Genomic DNA, 19836 nt, shown 5'->3' on the forward strand with positions numbered 1-19836 from the left:
AAAGAGGGCTCCAGTTGTCTAGCTAGGCACCTTCACATCAGCAATAAAAGGCTTTTCAGGGCTTAGGTACACCTGCATAGGTACTGCTGTGACTGCTGCTTTCAGGTGGCTGAAGAAAGACTGGGCTCTGAACATCCAGCTGAGGCACACCCAGAAAATCGCCCCCAAATGCCTGGGCAAATGACAGAGTCTCAGGAAGCTCTGGGCTGTGTGAATGCTTCTGGTGCTGCCCATTGCCCAGTGAGGGATGTTGTGATCAGGGCCCTCCTGGAGAAGTGAGGGAGCTGAGGAACCTCACTGCTTCCTGGGCAGCATGGACCTCTCCCTGGTCCGCACTTGCTGGCCAAGAGTAGACTAAGTGATTAGGTGTGGAGGAACTTTTAGGGCACAGTCAACGTGAGGTGCATCAGGCAGGGGACAAATGGAGATGCTGATGGGGTGGGTTTGAGACAGCAAGGGCTGTGGAGATGGGAGTAGCACCTTGGCTGGTTCAGGGATTTGAAATGGTCCATCTAGGTCTCTATGGGGCTTAGGAGATCTGTTCTGGATGGGTTCAAGGTCTTCCACAGCAGCAAGGTAGTGTTTGCTGGCCTGTTTCACAGAGTCTGTCACCTTGGGAGGGCTGTGCTATCACTGGGTGAGCAAAGGAGGCCCTGGGGTAATAGCACAGGGTAAGCTGTGGGGCAACTGGAAGCAGTGTGGTGCTGGCTGGGAACATTCACACCCTAAACTGCACCTCCTCCTGAACTGGGGTAGTTTCCTGGGGCAGCTCCTGTCCATAGTGCCATGTACCCCCAGGCTATCGGGAACAAACTGTCTCTCTGGTTGATATCCAGGAGTCTGCTACCTGTGGCTGTCAGGGTTGCCTTAGATCCTCTATGGAGGAAAGATGCTGGGCGGAGGTGAGGGGCCAGGCCACAGTCACATTCACTTATTACAGTTCTCCGATCTAGTTAGCAACCAGGTGAGCTGTCACCAGAAGTCATGATGGATGGGGAAGAGGGTTCCCTCCTTCCTGAGGTGGGAAATGAAGCTAATCAGACTTCAGACACCTTAATCCAGCTCTGATCTGATTAATGACCCTGAAGACTGTGAACTCATCAGCACCCTGGCATCTATCACTGCCTGCATCCCTCCCCTTCTGCCAGCCACTGCCCAGCACAGCTCTCCTGTGTGCAGCCCTGGGCTCCAGCTTTCTGCCCTGCATGGTGTGGGCTGTGTGCCAGCTGCTCCAGCCCTGGACTACCCTCTTGCAAGGGTCCCAGTGTCTGGCTTTGACTCATGTGGAGGAGGGAACCCTCTCTGTGATTTTCCTAGGTTTTATGGCTGGTGTCTGCAAAGATTTCTTGCTTGTGCAATTCAAAGGCTGTGGTTTGGCTGCTCGTACTCACATCACCTTGGGATTTGTGAATTGGGCACCAGCCTGGGCTGCTGATCCTTGGAGGAGCTGCTTGTCTTTGGAGAGCCTTCTTGGGTAGTGCAGGGAACTTTCGTGAGGACAGTAAGGCTGTGACCCAGACCCTCAAGCAAGCCCCACTCAAGCCCTGCTCCCACTGCCCAAGGTACTGCGGCTACAGCCTCAAATGTTCTTGAGGCTTGGCAGGGGTTACACAGGCTCTCCTGGGCTGGCTATCTACTTGTCTGCCACCCCATGGTGGTCACTGTGGTGGTGACTTCTCTGTTGTGCCCCAGTGCAGCAGCCTCAGTCTCTGCCCCAGGTCTCAAGGCATGTTCCCTGTGCAAAGCTAACAAGCCATTGCAACCCTTGGAGCCAGTCCTGGGGACTCAGATAAGGAAGCAGTGGCTCCTCCCCTTGCTGCTGTCACCACTGCAGGCTGTTGACCCGCAGCAGAAGAGTTGTCCTGTCTTCGTTGTGCCCTCTATTCCTTGAATACTTACTGTGTTTTTTGCCTGCGCTTGGGAGTGAGGGCTGCTCCATTCCTCCCCAAATCTTGTCCTGCCCATGCCTGCCGCTTGGCAGGGCTGGCTACTCGAATGGTGGGAAAGTGGAGGGGTGGATGCGGCTTTGGGAGGGTGGGGGTGGGTGGCTACAGACTCCCTGATGGTGGGAAGATGGTATAGCAGCAGGCACAGGGGTGCTGCGGGTGGAAGGGGGCAGTGTTCCACCCCCAGCACCCTCTGTCCAAGTAGGATGTGTTACTGCAGGGTGACATCTACAGCAAATCCCTTTCTGAGCAAATCCAGCTCTGGGCCGTCCATGGGGCTAATCCCTGCCCTCTTCCCTCCCAGGGAGGCAGATGTGTGTGTCCAGCTGAGGTCCACTGATCTCCCTGGCCCAGAGTGGTGCCAAGGGAAGTGGCACAGCTGGGTGTTGCCAGTGATCCCGACGAGCCTGCTGCTGAGCTAGCACCTCTCCTGCCCTGCCAGCCAGGCACTCTGCCCCCTAAGTGCCTGGGGGCTCCACAGAGCCAGGGCTGCACTGGAGCCCAGCAATGCTTCGCCTGCATGTGCCCAGGTCTGTTTAGTCTCTCCAGGGCTCCTGCAGCCCACAGACGGCTCCCCTGCAGCCACGGACCCACTGCCCCGCTGAGCGGCTCTAAGGAAAGTAAGACTGGCTCAGGGTCAGGACGATGGGCTCAGCGCCCTGGGCGGTGGGTCCTGCAGGCTGGGGACCCTCTGGCTGTGGACCGGAACTGAGCTGGGTTGCCAGGCTTGGGAAGAGGCAGAGCGGTCCGGGTCAGGCCCCGGCACGTCCCCGCGGCTGCGGCGCGGGGATGAGGAAGCCGGAGGAGGGAGGCTGACCGACGGGGAGCCCGGCTGGGGCCCGCGGGGAGGCAGGCCGGACCGACGGGGCGGGGGGCCGGCGCGGAGCCAATGGGGAGCTGGGGCAGATGGAGGGGGGGTTAAAACCCCCCCTGTGCCGGCGGGCGAGCGAGTGCCCGGGAGGAGGAGCGGAGAGGAGGGCTGCCCCCGAGGGCAGCCCCGCGGAGCGCGGTGCGGCGGGGCCCCGCCGGTGGATGCCCGCCAGTGCTGGCCCGGGGCTGCCCGGCCGGGCTGTGCCCTGGCAGGGGAGCGGCGGGGTGCTGGGGGGCCCGGCGGCTCTGCAAGGGGCTGGGTCATGCACAAGCCCATGGAGAAGTCCCAAAACTTCCGCATCGAGGCGCTCCTGGCTGAAGAGCCGGCACGGAGCGGCTCCCCGCCGGGGCTGAGCCCCGGGAGCCCCGCGGCGAGCCCCGGCCCCGCCGGGCGCTCCGACACGCCCTCGCCGCGGGCGCCCGCGGCTGCTGCGCCCCTCGCCCCGGCCGGCTTCGTCCCCAAGCCCGGCTTGTTGCACCTCCCCGGCCCCGGGCTCGGCGCCCTGCCGGCCCTCTACCCGCCCGCCGTGTACCCGCTCCCAGCCCTGGGGGGCCAGCACCCCGCTTTCGCCTACACCGGCATCCCACACTTGCCGCCGCCCGGCGCAGAGCATCTGAAGGCGGCCGTGGCCGGCTCTTTCCCGCTGGAGCACTGGATCCGAGCCGGGATGCTGGTGCCGAGGCTCTCCGACTTCCACGGTGAGTGACCCCGGGGACCCACCCTCCTGTCGGGCGGGACGCGGCTCTTGCCCCTTCCAAACCCCGGAGGCCCCCGCCGGCACAGCGGGGTGCAGGTGCCCTCGGGGACGGAGGGCTGAGGGTTTCCGAGGCCGCCTCTTCGCAGCTCCCCGGCGGTCCTGGTCGGGAGCCCCGCGGGGGCGGTGAGCCCTCGGAGCTGACCCCAACGCGGGGCTTTTGCTGCGCCCAGACCCGCTCCCCAGCCAGGGCATGTGCAGGGGTCCCATTGACGGGGGGAAGCAAGACCCGCGCTTCGGAGACCTTCGAGGGTTGCGGGGCCCCGGCAACCCGATCCGAAGGGCAAAGTCTCGCCCTACGCCGGCCCGGTGCTTCGGGACGGCCCCGAGGGGCACTGCCCGCCCCGGTGCCGCCGGAGCAGAGCTGCTCCAGGGCCGGGCCAGGCGCGCCGGCCCCAGCTGCCGGTCCCGCACGGCCGTCGCGGGCTCGTTGAGCTCGGCCGCGGCGGGAAGGAAACGAAAATAAAGAAGCGGCGGCGGGAACCCACACTGGGAAACGAATAACTCCCGCCCGGTGTACTTGGGAACGAACCGTCCGGATCCCTGCGGCTCGACACCGAAAGGTGCGCGGCGGGACCCGGCCCCTGGGCCGGGGAAGGGCCGGGGCTCCCGGCACCGCCCGCCGCCGCGCTCGGCTCGTGGGGGCGAGGGGCCGCTGAGCCCGGTGCCGACGGGAGATGCAGAGATCGGTCAGCCCGGCAGCGCGCTCGGCTCCCGCTCAGCGCCGGTCCCTTCGGGCACGCAAAGCGGGCGCCGGCTCCGTGCACAGCCCCTGGCACGGCGGGCACGGGCAGGGCTGCGGGCAGGCACCGGCTCCTGCACTGCAGCGATGGGCCACGGGTGGGGAGGGTCCTGCAGGGCGTGGACGGCGCATGGACCGACCTCGGGCTCTTGCCCCGCCGGGCACTGGCACCCCTGGCAGTGTGACCCGGCCCCTGCCCTGTGCGTGGGGTGAGCGGAGGTCTGGTCACTGCAAAGATGAGGCCAGTGGGCAATAAACTCGGAGTGGTTTGAATAAACCACCAGCAGAGTATCCAGACTGATTAGCTGAGTTTAGGGTCTTAATAATCTGGGAGCCCGCTAAAAAGAAAAAAGCTGCCTAAGTCAGTTAATTAATAAACTGGCTGCATGAATAATAGTACAAAAATGGAGAATTAACATGAAACATCCCATTCATTGTTCCTTCCTCAAATTATACCTGGGCAGGTTGAAGGGAAAGAGTCTGTTCCCTTCACTGGGCTGTCTCCCTTTCCCTGGCTCTCCCTGGACTGTAGGGTAGGTCCAGCCGTGAAGTGGTGGTGGCACCTAAAGGTGTAGAATAAGCCTCCAGTGCTATGGGCTGTGTGCACTCTTCCAGCATGTTGTTAAGAGCGGGTGTGTGTGTGTAAATATTTCTATTTGTTGGGTGGTGAAGCACCTTCCTACTCCTCTGCAGAGGCCACATTGTCCTCACAGGGTCTGAGTCTGTCAGTGTATCTCGGCATCCCAACAGTTTCACGCAGGATTGTGTTTCACCAGGGTGGGATCACACCACTGCACCTGTCCCTGTGGCCTTGAGCACAGCTTCTGGCTGGAATAATGTAGAGATATTTGTGCATCAAATTTGCATTTGTGCATCAGCTCCATACCTCTCAAGTGCAAGATGCACTCCAGAGCTGGTTGTGTCCAAAACCCTGCTGAAAGGACACAAAGGCCAAATCATGGGTGCGAGAACAGCTTGTGCAAAGAGCTTTTGGGCTGTGCTAGGATGCACGGGAACCCTGGAGAGCCCAAAGCAGGGTAGAGCCAAAGAAAGGTACATGTAGGTTTAACAGGGATGCAGCAAAAGCTGCCAGATCTGCTGATTTTTAAACCAGTGACCACCTTCAATCCATATCCTTGCCTAAATGTGTCTGCTCCCAATTCTGGGGAGCCTTTTGCAGGGGGGGATTCTTTTTTCCACAGACTGTCCCATTTAATATTTCAGCAATTCTCCTGCTGTGAAGCTTTTTGTGCTCCGGTTTGCTCCCAAGATTTATCACACCAAACACAGCAAATCACTATCCATTCTCTTTGCTTGCCTGGTCTGCACATGGCAAGGTAAGGTTCTGTAGGTCCCTTTCAGCTTTCTCCTCCCCCCACTACACAGCCCAACTGCTTCCATCTCCTCCAAGCCAGTTTCCATCCTGACTGCTTTCAGGGTTTTCTTCCAAATGTCCCCCTGTCTCAAAGCACAGGGGCCAAGCTGGGTGCAGAGTGTGAGCTGATGCCTCCCTGAGGCAGAAGGATGAAGCTTTGTGCATTTGCAGCTGTTCTACCTGCCCGTACTTCCCCACAGACATCACTTCTGACCTGAGGGGCTTATGCTTAGCTTGGGGTCTATTCTTCTCTCCACACTTGTTCTCCCGAGGATCCTGCTCCCCTGGTCCTTGCTTGGTGTTATTCCCAATGCCATGTAGACTGCATCGTCAGACCCTGCTCTTCACGCATCTTCAGATCCTTGTTTCAGTCCACTGGGAACATTTGGGTTCTCAAGTGTGTCCTCAGCCTTTCCTCTTGTGGGCTCGTTGCAGGCTCTGAAAGCAGGTCCCTTTGCAGTGTGCCTTGTCCTTGTAGTCACTAGCACTGGCTCCAGCTGCATGTTAGGGCTGTGTCTGGGCTCATATTGCCCCAGTGTGCTGGCCATGGTGTGGGGACAGGGACAGTGGCATGGGTATGCAGGGACAGGAAGGGGCACTTGCTTAGGACATGCTGCCTGCATAGCCCATCCTCATTCCTCTGAGGGTGGTGGTGGGCTGGGTGCCCTGTCCCAACACCTAGCCTAGACAGACAGATGGACCTGCCTGGCTGAGGTTTCCACAGTGACTGAGCACAAGTGTCCATGCTACTGGTGCTGGTCATGTTTAGCTATCTGGGTAGCAGCCGACATAGATAACTGGAAGAGATGAATCTGAAAGCCTCCTAGGACATGTTCTGGGGCATCCCAGAGGGAGATCACCTTTGTGATTTATTTATAGGGGATTCCAGGACTAAATCCTGGAATAAATTCCTTCTTCAGCTGCATGCATAGAGGTGTTTTGCAGGTATGGTCTAGTTTGGTCTCCTGGGAACGGTCAGGGTAGGAGAAGGAGTGGGACAGCCCCTGAAATGAAGCCACAAGCTCTGCGGGGATGCATTGCACACACTCGCCCTGCTCTCACCTGTATATGAGGGAGGTAGGGTGCTGGGGAGATGGTCTGAGACTGTGGGTACCCTTAGGAACCTGGCCTGGTCTTGGGTGCTGGGATTGCTCAGAAAAGTGCTCCTGCTGCAGTGCAAGTGGGTACCATGCCTTCCTCACTATCTGCCTCTGCAGAGTCACAGGCAGTGCCTGGCTGCCTCTGCTGCAATGCGGAGTGAGAGGGCTGGGTGGGGAGGCCTGAGCATAGGAGCAGGCATGCCCTTGCTGCAGCTGCCTGTCTCCAGCCTGGGTCCTTGTCCTAGGGCTTTGAGCACTCCTGAACTGCACAGGAGGAGCGTTTTGCACCAGGGTGCCGTGCCTATTAGTATTTCTGGGAGCTGTGATTTGTTTGCCCCAGGTATCAGCATGGAAATGCAGTGGTGGTGGACCTGCCTTGGCAGAGAGCTGTAGGAGCAGGGGGTGGAGTGGTGACATACAGCTGCAGACTCTCAGGAAGAGCAAAGGATTCCCTGCAGGGGACCTGGTGTTCAGATGGCTTTCCTGGGATGCTGCTTCTCTGCATCATCTACTTACCACCTTGATGGCTTGGAGCTCTGGCCAGATCTTGCCCACAGCAGCAGAGACCTGGCTGATGGGCTGTGCTGGGCTAGGAGAGCAGGCAAGACAGGTCATATCAAACTGTTTAAAAAATCACCACTTTCCAAGGCTCACCAGGTGCACACTGGTCCGTTGTCAGCAGGAAGCATGGGCTGGAAAACAGCTGGCAAGCAGCAGTCAGGGGTCAAAGGTGGAGCAAGTAAGGAGCTAACAGAAGTAGCAAGTGCCCTTACACAGGCTGCCCACGGACAATGGTTAGGGCTGCCAGCAGACCAGGAGAAGCCTCTGGTGATGGCCCTGATGCTGGTGAGACCACATCTCTCCCTCCCATCCCTGACATCTGCAGAAACACCTCCAAAGCAGTCAGGGTGCTAATTTCCTCTCCTTTATTTGCCAGCCCACAAAGTTAAGTGAACTATAGCTAAACAAACCAAATTAAAACCAAGTGGGTTAATATCAACCTAGGATTACCTTTGTTATCAAGTAGACGGAAATGTATCAAATAAACCAACAATTTTTTATAAGCTTTATCTAATTATCCAGGAGGCAGCTGCCTTGTAGAGCTCCTGACCTCAGACTCAGAGGACATTCCCGGCTCCAGGCCAAGCAATTAATTTACTGATGTTGCAGCCAAATGCTGGGTACCCATCAGGGGGTCCAAGCCCTGCCAGGCTGAAGGGACATTGAGACAAATTCTGATCCTAGATGTAGCACTAGAGGAGATGGCTGGGAAGATAGGAAATCCTTTGGCAAGCAAAGGTGTGATGCTGAGGCAGTCGCTGGTCTTCTGGTAGGAGCTGGATAATGGGGAGAGCCTTCCCAAAGGGAAGGCACCCCATCTATGGGATGCCAGTTGTGATGAGGATGGGTTCATAGCTCAGCTGGTACAGGCTGGGGGAGGTGATCCCTGGGGGGATGCTTGCTATGCATCCCCTGGGACAATGCTCTCCATGCCCATGTGACAGATTGCCACAGGACAAGTGGGGGCAGGACTCCACTAAGCACACTGGCAGGACAGGCTGGAGCTGCCAGTACCCATAAGACATCATTTCTTTGCATGGGAAAATTAAACCCTCTTCATATCCTCAGGCTCCACTTCCTCCTCCTCCCTTTGCTCCTTCCTCAGTGAGAAACAGCAGATCCTTTTCCTCCATATTCTCCCCATGCAAAGAAGCCAGGGCCCTTCCAGGAAGCTAACAGCAGCTCTGAGACCAGAGATTTTGGTTGCTCAGGTCCATGCTGACCTGCTGCTTTGGGTGGCTGAATGTCAGGTGGACCTTAAAGCTATGTCAGTTTGGGCTCACCCCGTTTTGTCTGCAGCCAAATCTTGAACAAGTCACAGTGGGGAATGGTGGTGATGGGTAATAGTAGCTGCTGAAGGGCATATTGTCAGAGGACGTCACAGGTTAGGTGGCCAGCTGTGCCTGTGTAGGCTGGGCTTTGGACTGGTGGTGGCTTGAACTGTATAACACCACCACAGAGGGGTTTGAGAGTTGGGGTTTTTTTGTCAGCACTGGGGCAGGAGGCAGGGTGGGCTCCCAGGGAAGTAAGGGTCTGTACAAGGTTTGTAATGGACACCACCGCACTGAGCCCGAATTGGAGACACCGAGATGAAGAAGCTGGGGCTGACAGAGGGATCATGCTCCAGCGGTTGGTCCCTTGCATTGGTAGTCATCTGGCATATATCCCATTTGGATTTATTTGGCTTTTGGGCAAACATTCTATTCTTCTTTTCCCTGCTAGACCAAGCAGTCCTCAGCATCTTACCCAGGGAACAGTGAACCCCTTGCCGGGGGGCATGGTGGTGTGTGTTAAAGCAAGCTGCCTTCCAGTATCCTCTGAAGCTGGACAGACCAAACTCCCACTGCTTTTGGGGCTGAGACTCACTTCTGTGCCACCACTCTTCCCACATCTGTTTTTAGGCTGGCCACATCTGACCTTATAGGAGTAGGCACAGAGGAGCCTTTCAGAGTGGTCTGTGCTCCACAGAGCCAGGATGCAGTGCCCTAGAAGCCAAGTCCTCGGCTCTCTGCTTTGGGGTGGGGAATTCAGCCTGGGAATATGGTATTACTTCACCTCTGGCAAAACAGCCTCCAGCTTCAGACAGCACAGAAGTCCTGGATCACTGAATGCTGGGATGTGGGCATACCCTCTTCCCTTTTCTTTACCTGAAGCATCCTTTACAGACCATGCCCAGAAAGAGGACCTGCGCAGAGGGACCCTTCCTCGACCTGGTATAGCCAGCCTGGGCAATGCAGCCCCTGCTTCAGGGCAGGACTGAGGCACTGGGTGCCCCAGTGCACCCCCGGTCTCTGGCAGCAAAGGGGGCTTGCCAGGTGCCAGAGCCCTCAGGCTGCCAGATGCTGTCTGGGGCTGCTTTGTGTTGTGCTCCCCACCAACACTGGCTGAATGAATTTCCCCACCGGTTCTTTCTGATGCATCTCTGGCCTTCCCCGCCAAGAAGCTTCAAGGAGTGTTAGCATGGGCTGCCCTGTCCCTGCAGATGCTGGTCCCTGTGGTACCTCCTTTCCTTAGCGGAGTAGAGCCTCTCAGGTCTGTTTGGTCCCATGTCTCTACTGAGGATTTGTACAGCCAGAGCACCCACGGCCAGCCAGAGCCCAGACAGCAGCCAAACTCTGCGGAGCTGAGACATCTTTAATCTGACATTTGTATTTGTCCCAGAAATCCTTTGAGCCTCTCATTTGGTTTTAGCCTTGAATATGTTTTGTGTGCAAAGTAACACACCATGTATGTGTGTCAGAGCTGTCGGCACAGCGTGCCTCTATTCAGTCCCTAGTTTAACCGGCCAGTGGCTGCAAGGTGGGTCCCATGGGCTGTCTCTCCTGGCAATGTGAGGCTGCAGGCCCAGGCAGGGTCATGTCCATCTCCACTCCCATGAGGAGTTTGCAGAGCCCCAGCCAGCCTGGGCTCTGCCTGTTTGACTCATCCCACCCAGCATCCAGGTACTTGGGATCAAACCTGGATTGCGATCAGTTAATTCCTGCTCCATAAATTCTTGCCTCATGTGTCACAGCTGTGTTTGTGAAGGGCTTGGTGGACACCTTGGGAGATGGGCAGGTCGGGATCAAAGCTGGAATCTCAGGGAGATAACATGGATGGTGCCCCATGTCCTGGAAAGCGGGCCAGCCAGAGCAACCCTTGCCAAGCAGGGCACCTCTCTGGGGCCACGATGCTCCATCTAGACCCCCCTGAGATGCAGTGGTGGGGATGTGCCAAGGACCTTTCCTGTTAATGCCCCCTCTGGTGCCGCTCTGGCACTTTACTCCCAGCTGCAAACCTCTGGGTTTGATTGCTGCTGCAGTGCTAGGAGAAGCAGTAAAAGCTGAACTCATCAGGACAATAAAGCCAGCAGAGAGGAGATAAGCAGGGATCAAACACAGCGCAGCAGCCAACCCACACTGCACTCTCAAAGGTCCCTTTGTTCCTGCTGCCTCCTGATTCAGCGCCGTGCTGCCTTCAAGGGCTGCAGGCAAGATAGCGGGGCTCTTGGGCAGCCCTGCCGCCACAACCCCTGGCAGTTGGGCAGCCACCTGCATGGCCCAGCAATAAAAAAGGAGGATTAATTTCAGTCACAGGACTGATCCCAGTTGCACACCGAGGCCTGATAACATATCTCACTGGTTCCTATCAGCCAGGCAATAAAGCCATTATTGGGGCGGGAGATGATGGAAGAGACACTTGCCTTCCTCCTCATCCCGGACTTGCTGAGGGGGTGTCCCCCTACACCCCTGCTATCCCCTGACCCCTGCCCACTGTCTGCTCCACAGCTGCCCCACAGTCGGGCTTGATGGGGAAGTGTCGTCGGCCCCGCACAGCCTTCACCAGCCAGCAGCTCCTGGAGCTGGAGAACCAGTTCAAGCTCAACAAGTACCTGTCCAGACCCAAGCGTTTTGAGGTGGCCACGTCACTGATGCTCACCGAGACACAGGTACCTTGGTCCTGGAGGGAAGGAGCATAGCACCAGACAGCTTCCAGGGAGGGAAGTCAAGGTCATGGGCAATGCTGATGCCCCTCACTTGGCTGCCATCAGCGCCACACACCTCTGTCCCCACCAGCAGCCCTTCTGGAGCGTCTTCTGCAGAGACCTGCCTGGTGGGCTCCAGGCCCTTCTCTTGTGAAGGGCACCCAGAAATACTGCTCCTCTTCACCTGGCACCCCCAGCTTGGGTTTCAGAGCTTTCCCATCCCTTGGTACACTGTGGGAGGGGGCTTTCTGTGGGGCTAAAATTAAAACCTCCCTGTGCATGTCCTTGGGCATCCTGCAGAAGCTGGGCAGGGGAAAGCAGCCCGCTATGGACTCCTCTCCCCACGACAACCTCAGCCTCCTTCCAGAGACCCACAGCACCACGGGATGCCCTGCAACAAAGAGGTTTTGGGGGATGCCCTCCATGCAGGGAAGGTGAGGGGGTGAGTGGGGACAGGATGGGGCAGGGGGACATGCTCTCCCCTGGGGTCTCTCCTTTGGCAGGTGAAGATCTGGTTCCAGAACCGCCGCATGAAGTGGAAGCGGAGCCGCAAAGCCAAGGAACAGGGGGCACAGGCAGAGGCTGAGAAGCAACGAGGGCTCAGCAAAGCCTGTGAGAAGCTGCTGCCAGGCGAGCCCCAGGGACAAGCTGCCAAAAGCCACGAGTTGTTGGGGCACAGCCCTGGCTCCGGCTTTCTGCACTGCAGCACCGCCAAGCTGGGCTACGGCCCAGACTCCTCTTGCTCAGGAGGCGAGGAGGACGAGGAAGAGGAGGAGGAGGAGATGGGTGCCATGGAGAGGAAGATCAGCTCTGTGTTGTGAAAGGCAGACGGAGCCAGCTGGGGAGAGGGGCTGGGCTGCAGTGGCAGGGATCTCCCTGCTGGCAGACACAGACTGTGCCTGGGCAGAGCTGGGGGGCTGCAGGGCACCTGCCTCCCTTTAACTTATGTGTGTTTGGATCCTATTTAACTCATAATTATTCCTCTGTGTGTATCTGAGGGAGTCCCCACATCCCTCCCCTATAAAGCTGTTATCTGGATGCCTGTGCTCTTCCTTAGGGGACAGAAGGTTCTGCCCCACTCCTGCCACTGCACTGTCTTACCAGGCTACCTGGGGAACTGGGTGGGGACAGCAGACTTGCACAGCTGGCAGCCCACCAGCATGGCTGGAAGGGAGAGACCCCCAAACCCTCCTTCGACTGTGCACTGCCCCTTCCTTGTTGGGTATGACAGTGCCTGGAGCAGTGTATCCCTGCGTGGTGCCAGCTGCCCTTCCCCTTGGTTGCATGAAGGGCTGGGAATGAGGATGCCCAGGATGTTGCCAGCCTGCCCTGCCTCCTCCTGCACCTGCAGCATCCCTGGTGGGATCTGTGCTTTGCAGGACAAAATTAACCTCTCCTGTGAAGCCGAGCTGGTTCATCAGCTAATGCAGCAGTGCTGGTTTCCATGCTGCAATTAGCCTGGTTGCATCAGTGTGGCATTGCCCCAAAGTAAGGTGGGGACAGAGGCCTCCTAGGTTGAGAGAGATGCTCAGGCTGTTTGTGAGGGTTCAGTGCTGTGGTGAATCCCCCTTTTCCTGTGCCAATGTCTGAATCCCGCTCAGCCACTTTATGGGCTCATTTCATGATCTTCTTCGGACCCTGGTCACTCTGGCTGCGCTCAAATCAACCCCTGGTAGCGGGATGACAACAGAAACTCTGCCACCTCCCTAGAAGCACTAGGCAGACACTATAGACCTCCCATGCCTCCTGCACACTTTTTGGGCCTCCCCTTGGGGATGCTGAGATGGCCATGAAGGCAGAGGGACCAACCTGGCAATGTCCAACCTCCCCACCCCCCCCCGCCTGAGGGGGCAGCTTCACCACCACAGTGCACATAGGGCTGCAGGGGCAGGGCAGGGTGGGCTGGAATATCTCATTCCCAGGCAGCCTGTGGTGTTTCCCTCCTGCCTCACATCTTGCTGTCCCCTCCTCTCTTCTCACTGTTCCTGCCTGGATGTGGCAGGGAGGGCTGTCTGCTCCCAGGACCTGCGGTGGGGCTGGGAGCTGCTGAGGGGCAGCAGCCCCTGGGGAGCCCCGGGTCACCTCCAGCAGCTGGTCAGTGATGGACAGGACAGGTAAGGGTCTGTCACACCTCGCAGGGCTGGGTAACACCTGGCTGCAGCTGGGGCTGCAGTGGGACTAGGTCTGGGTAACACCTGGCTGCAGCTGGGGCTGCAGTGGGGCTGGTGGGCAGCACCCCGGGCAGGGGAGCAGATGCGACCCTTTTGGGACAGAGGGATAGGCAGGGGAAGCAGATGATGGGAGGGAGGATGGATGGATGGACGGACTGACGGATGGGTGAACGGACAGACAAACGATGGTCCCGTGTGGAGTGACAGTGACCCACAGTGGCTGCTGGCAGCTCAGCAGCTTTCTCCTGGATGCATGGCATTCTCGGTGCCCAGGTCCACTGTCTCCAGGCAACACATCCCAGGGCACAGCAGGACCCCACTACTCACGTAGGAGGTGTCCAGACCCTGGCACTGCCCAGACGGGAGCTCTGGTCGTGGGGAGGGTGCAGCTTTTGCTCCAAGGGAGATGTGAGCCAGGGTAGGGGTCAGGTGCCAGGAGCCTGTGATGGTTGGTGTAACATGGAGCAGGAGAGGAATGAATGGGGAGAAGGGGGAAAAAAAGACAGGGAAGGAAAGGAGAAAGGGAAAGAGAAATAGGAAAGGATGATACCCAGCTACCTGCCATAACCCTGCAGGGACAGCAGGGCAGGAGAGACCCACTGCCCCAGGGAAGCTGTGCACCCCCCCAGCAGGTATGCAGGACTGGGCACGGAGATGCTGGCAGATGCCAGCCCATGGCTGCAGGAGTCTCAGTGCCAAAGACATCTACCACCTGATGTACAACCTGGTCTTCTGGCAGTGGGGGAGCACAGAGAGCACCACAGGCTGGAGCTGGGCACACTGGGGTGGGGGTGAGGTTGGGGGGACAGGAATGGGGAGGGGCAGAGAGGAAAAAGAGAGAATGGAAGCAACAACAACAACAAAGTACCAGGAAGGAGGAAGGGAGCTGAAGGGATGTCACAGACTTAAAACGTTCACCTTGATGGACTGTGACAGGTTTAATTTCCAGAGTACAACCATTAAAGTGATGGATGGGAGGCGTTCATCTTGCGGCTGGTGCACATGGGTCCACCGTGGCTGCAGGAGGGTTTGTTTTGTTGCTGTTATTTATGAGGTTGTTCCTGCAGGAGCCAGCCACTCATCCAGTGCTGGGGGGACAGAGGAGGGGACAGAATTGATGCTGGAGGAGTTGGGGTGCTGATTTATGGCTGCTTAGCCAGATGACTCATGTTGTAAACACCAACAAATGCCATTAAAGCTGCATCCGCTTCCTGCCTCTGCCCTGGCACCCTCCCCAGGCTGTGGGACTTGGCCATGCTGCTGCCTGTGTACCCTAGAGGGGCTCTCTGGCCCTCCCCACTGGGGACACGGGGTCCTCCCCTCCTGTAGAGCCATCCAAGGCACTGGGAAGATGCAGGAGAGTCCTATGGCGGTGGTGGTGCCCCATGGGAATGATGCCCAGGATACCTGATAGGCTCCTGCAGCCAGGGCTCCCCTCTGCCAGTCTCGGCTCCATAATTGCTTTTGGCAATGGTCACGTTGTTATTTGTGTCACCGGTGCTGCAAGGACCCCAGAGTGACCTGGCCGCGTTAAGGTGCCACCGCATCCCTACGCCAGCCCTCTCCAGCCTGCTGCGCCCCTCGCCCCGGCATCTCCACCTCAGCCCCCCAGCCCCCTCACCCACCCATCCCCCCGGGCACCCCCTTCGCTGACCCAGCCTTGCGCCTGCCTCCCTCCTCGCACCCCCCCATCACCCCTCCACCCTGAGCTCTCTCCTGCACCCCCCCGTCTGCCCCCCGCCCCTCTCTATCTCCCTGCTCCTCAGCTCCCCCTTCTCCCCCCGGCCCCCATCTGCCCCTGCACTCCTTGCTGCCCCCCCCTGCACCCCTCCAGCTGCCCCTGCGCTTCCGCCCCGTGGCTGCCCCCTCCCGCCCGTACCCTCCCTCCCCGGTTCTGCGCGTCCCTCTGCTGCCCCCTGGCGGCCGCCCCGGCAGCGCCCCGCGCGGATTGACCCGAGGCGGCCGCCGTCGTTGCTCGGGGGGACGCGGCGGTGTCCGGTCCCCATGGCAACACGGGCCGGCGCCTGGTGGCGCTGAGAGGCCGGGGCCGGCGGCACCCGAGGTGGCCCGGGCTCCCGGGGCCGGGCTGTGCTATAGGGAGCCGGGCTGGCGGCGGGGGCCCGGGGCTCAGGGCCCAGGCCGGGTTGCGAAGGACTGGGCCGAGCCCTAGGGAGCTGGGCAGGCTCTTGCTGTAGGGAACAGGGCCGTGCCACAGTCGTCTGTATAGGGTTTGAGGGGCCGGGCGAGGCTATAGAGCAGGGCCTTGCTATACTGGGCTCTGTGGGTCTATAGGGGGCTGGGGCAGGGCAGGGCTTTGCAGTAGAGGCCCAAGGAGAGCTCTGCCACACGGGGCTGAGCTGTGAGGGAGGTGGGGGTCACGGCCTGTGCCAAGGAGCTGCGGTGTGGGGCTGCAGCAGTCTGGGGACAGCAGGGGCTGTGGGGAGGGCTGGACTCCGCTGGCAAGATGGGGTCACGAACGGGGACACCGCAGCCCCTGCGGGGAGGTGTGCCGCCCTGAGCCTGAGGAGGGGCCGTTGGGCTTCTGGGGAGCCCAGGTCCTGGCAGCAAAGGCTGCCTAGGTGCAGGAGCAGCGTGCGTGAGGACTTTTCCCTCTTGTTTTGCAGATGCTCGCTCAGGTGCATGGCGAGCCCCAAAACTCTGACTCTTTTCGGAAGCTGCGCTGTGGCTGCATCAGGAAGGTGAGTGGACGAGCGAAGCATGCAGTTATCGTGGGTGGATTACTGGCAAGGCAGGGAGAGAAGGAAAACAAAAAAACCCTTTAGCCTTTGCTCCCCTCGTTCATGACATCCTTTAGTATCTGTTGTTTGGGCTGTGGCCAGGAGGCGTCCCCTCTGGACTCCTGCAACAGGGCTTTTGGTGACTCTTAGAGCTTTGCCGCAGGGTGGCTCCTCCTGTCCTTTGCTGGAGTCAAACCTCTAGCTAGAGAAACAGCTGTTGCGTGATTTCTCCTCCCTCCCAAACTGCTAATGTCTCTGTTGCAACTCCTTAAGCTTTCTGCAAGAAAGGCAAAGAAGAAGAAAGGCGTATTCTGGGGCATCGAGGTGGCCGAAACACTCAGGTGGCATGGCTGGGAGCTTGGAAAAGAGACGATCAAACACCTGATCTTGAAAAACATTCATGAGAAAACCCAGAAGCTGAGCTACAGGTGCGTGGGGAGTTTGTTTCTCCTTCGTACTCCTCATGCTTTCGCTGCATTATGATCCTATCTCTGCTGTATCAGTCACATTAGCACCTTTTCTTGGGTTCGTCTGTCCCCTCTCTCCTTGGTCATTGTGCTATAGACAGCATATGAACACTTACGTAGCAGGACAGAAACCTGCTAATTCAGAAGCACAGCCCTTGATCCTGGCAGGAATATTTTAAATGAAATGCCTTTTTTTTTTTTTTTTTTTTTTAATTCTGTTTTGCTGATACTTCTGTCTGTGAGGCATTTCCAGTCTAGTGAGATTTTAATTGTGGATGTATGCCAGCCAGTCACTAGTGTGTCCTAAAACCATTGGTCCCGGGAGTCCCACTGGATGTTGAGCCACTCCAGCACTCCCCATGACCCTCCCTGCTCTGAAACTCAAATATGTGTTTTGCCCATGCTGCATGGCCTGGGAATGTAAAATATTGTTCAAGGAAGGGGTAGGTATTTAGAACTGGGAATGGGTTTTCAGGACACCTGGGTTCTGCCCCTGTTTCTGCTGATTTGCTACAAAGATACCCTTGGGGTCAGGTGTGTAAAGCCCTTCTAGTTGTGGGGTCTGGAGGTTTTGATTCTTTATTCTCTGTTCTGCTGTCTGACTTAACAGCTGTATGCACTCAGACAAAATCTCTTGTTTTGATTTCATTATCTAGATGTCCTTCCACGCGATTCTTCTTCACTGTTTTTCCACAGCCGATTACCCTGAGCCCTGGTATGTCTTTAACTCTGCCCATCGTTTTCCGGCCGACTGAAAAGGTAAAGTGGCAACATCTCTCTCAGTGCTCAGGCTGGCTTCCAGAGGGGCAGTGGGCCTCTGACTCTCTTGTCCTTTCTGATTTGTCTTCATTCACCTGAATGTATCGGTCTTTAGGAAAGGTTCTAGCATAGAAATACTGGGCAGCATGACCTTCCTGCTCTCCCCGCATATTCGTCACCTGAGGGAGGCCTAACCCCTGGCCTCTCTTCAGAATTTGCCAGCAGTTAGGAGAGCGATCCTCACAAAGAGTATTCCCAGTTTTTCATGTGCTGCTTCTGGCCATGAAATCAGTAAGATAAAGTGCTTGAACTATCCATACCTCGTTTGATCCCAGGGAACCTCAGCTGGGTGGTTTTAATGCAGAACCTTGAGTCGAGGGACTTGCGCTCTCTGCTTTCTTACAGGAGACCCAAAACCCTGTATATTAAAGGGCTACTGATTTTTCTGTAATTATGCCAAGAGCCTCCCTTTTTTTGGATGGGGTGGGTTGCTTCAAGCTTTAACAGCCCCTTTTTACCCAGACCCTTTTCTTGATTTTTCAGCTTGTGTGTGTCTTGGTTCTGAGTGTTGATCTCTAGCTCTTGTCCACAGCTGTATGTCTTCCATGTGAATCTCAGTGCTAGCCATAGAGTGTGATCACTGGGTGGATTCCCAGTACCCTGCACTCTTAGTATCATGATTTTCTGATGACTGTTCACTGTTCCCTTTATGAAATAAGCTGCTGGCCTTGTTCCATTTTCAGAGAACCGTTTGTCTGCACCACATCAATCGCTAGAGCAGGAGGCTTGCTTTCTTAGAGAGAGCAAGGACTGCGTGTTGCAGTGCCCAAGGTCTCTCCTTACCTGTATAAATGGTACTCAGGAGAGGTGATGATTGGGGAGCATGGAAGACGTATCTTGCAATTCCTTCTATCTTAGCTGGTTAGCAGAAGTCCTGGGGCTATTTATACACAGTGCTGTCAACACTGCTTTGTTAAGTTGTGCGTTATCTGCTTAGGTCTCTAGCTGACAAAGCACTTAAAGACTGATATTTCTGTGCTCATGGAGCCCCAGGAAAGGCTGTACATGCTTCAGTTTAGCTGAATTGGGATCTTGGAAACACTGAAAGAAATCCATCTGCATTGAAACAAATGAGGTGAAACAAATGTGGTCTTCAATTGCTCGCTCTGAGGGTGTTTGTGTGTTCCCTGTCAGAGTGAGGAGTATGCCTGAGTACTTCCCTCATTGACTGCCTTTTCAAAGTGCTTCATATGCTTTCTGTCCTGCACAGAGGCCTCCCCTGTTTTTTTTTTCCCAATATTCTTACTGTGGTGAAGGTGATGGATGTCCATGGGTAGAACTGCAGTACCTGCAAGATGCAGCCTAACTGCTGTCTCCCCTTGCTTTTCTGTGCAGAGGGAATATGAAGACAGCATCTGCTTTAAAAAGGCTGAGGGTGAGTTCTCTGTCACCTTGCGTGCTACGCTTCCACGCCCCTGTCTGTTCTTCCCAGCTGCTGTCCAGCTGCCTGTCTGTGCTGTCCACAACGTTACAGAGACAACATTCCCTGTGCGCAATGTTGGGTGAGTGGGACATGGCTGGGCAAACTGTCTTTCTGTTTTGTCAGGTATTTTGCTACCTTCTTGGACTCTCCAATGAATGCAGCTCATTCCAGTTATTGGATCTACTGGCTGCCTTAACAGGCAGCAGACCTCTGCCTCCTCTGAGGTCATGGCTGAAAAGGCAGCAGAAATGGTAGTGTGGGTCAGATCTCACTGTGGGCACATCCTGGCACCTCACATCTGTCTGTTTCCAGCATACACTGAGAACCGTTCTTGTGCAGAAACTAGATGGGGACCAGCGTGCTGTCCCACTGAGAACATCCCACATTCACAGGAGAGGTCTAGGCTTCTAGTAAATCAAAGGCAGCCTGCCCAGCATGAGCAAGGAGTGATGAGCTACTTGCTGGAAAAATTTTAGTCTTTCTATGTTGCGACATGTCTTCCCTCAGCACAGGAATACCATGGGGGTGGCAGTGGAGTTGCTGGTGCTCGAGCTGAACTTTTTGATCTGAAGGCAGGCAATACAGAAGTCAGAGAGTCTCTCCAGTGCCTGCTTTTAGGTTCATGGAGCTGCCCAAAGCAGTGGCAGTATTTTGTGTCTTGGACTTGTCATTTAGGAGCGAAGATGCTCCCAGTTACCACAGACTGTTATTGTAATGAGGGAAGGGCAGTACTTCAGGTAGTATTGTAGAAAGGAGTGCAGTGATGAAATTCGCAGGCAAGGAGGAGGTTTACTTCTAACTATTCATGGTGAGAGCAAAATAACCTTTACTAGCTGGAAAATGGCCTGTGCTTCCCAAAGCAGTCAGCTCATGTAGGAGGAGGGTGGAAAGGACAGAGGGCACGT

The 19836-nt window shown here is 56.8% G+C and overlaps 2 protein-coding genes across 3 annotated transcripts in view; both read left to right on the forward strand.

Moving 5' to 3' along the window:
• Positions 1-3079: 3079 nt before the first annotated feature.
• On the forward strand, positions 3080-12235 carry LOC130154448 (motor neuron and pancreas homeobox protein 1-like). Its single transcript, XM_056350541.1, has 3 exons — positions 3080-3515; positions 11117-11277; positions 11817-12235. The coding sequence occupies exons 1-3, from the start codon at positions 3080-3082 to the stop codon at positions 12132-12134; spliced, it is 915 nt and encodes a 304-aa protein (XP_056206516.1). The 3' UTR covers positions 12135-12235.
• A 3233-nt stretch (positions 12236-15468) lies between these two features.
• The window catches only part of CFAP65 (cilia and flagella associated protein 65), a 33781-nt gene continuing 29413 nt past the window's right edge, over positions 15469-19836 (forward strand). For both annotated transcript variants that reach the window (XR_008823733.1, XM_056350456.1), the window contains exons 1-4: positions 15469-16183; positions 16496-16650; positions 17346-17448; positions 18844-19010. Coding sequence is in view for 1 of the 2 variants with exons in the window: in XM_056350456.1 (XP_056206431.1) it covers positions 16109-16183; positions 16496-16650; positions 17346-17448; positions 18844-19010 (500 nt within the window). In the remaining variant the exon portion in view is untranslated. The remainder of the gene's footprint in view (positions 16184-16495; positions 16651-17345; positions 17449-18843; positions 19011-19836) is intronic.

This window comes from Falco biarmicus, chromosome 8 (genome assembly GCF_023638135.1).
Source record: "Falco biarmicus isolate bFalBia1 chromosome 8, bFalBia1.pri, whole genome shotgun sequence".
Classification (NCBI taxonomy): domain Eukaryota; kingdom Metazoa; phylum Chordata; class Aves; order Falconiformes; family Falconidae; genus Falco; species Falco biarmicus.

Coding starts and splice junctions, on each gene's coding strand:
- LOC130154448 (XM_056350541.1), top strand. CDS start 3,080: ATGCACAAGCCCATGGAGAAGTCCCAAAACTTCCGCATCGAGGCGCTC. Junction 3,516..11,116: donor GAGGCTCTCCGACTTCCACG/GTGAGTGACCCC, acceptor TCTGCTCCACAG/CTGCCCCACAGTCGGGCTTG. Junction 11,278..11,816: donor TGATGCTCACCGAGACACAG/GTACCTTGGTCC, acceptor CTCCTTTGGCAG/GTGAAGATCTGGTTCCAGAA.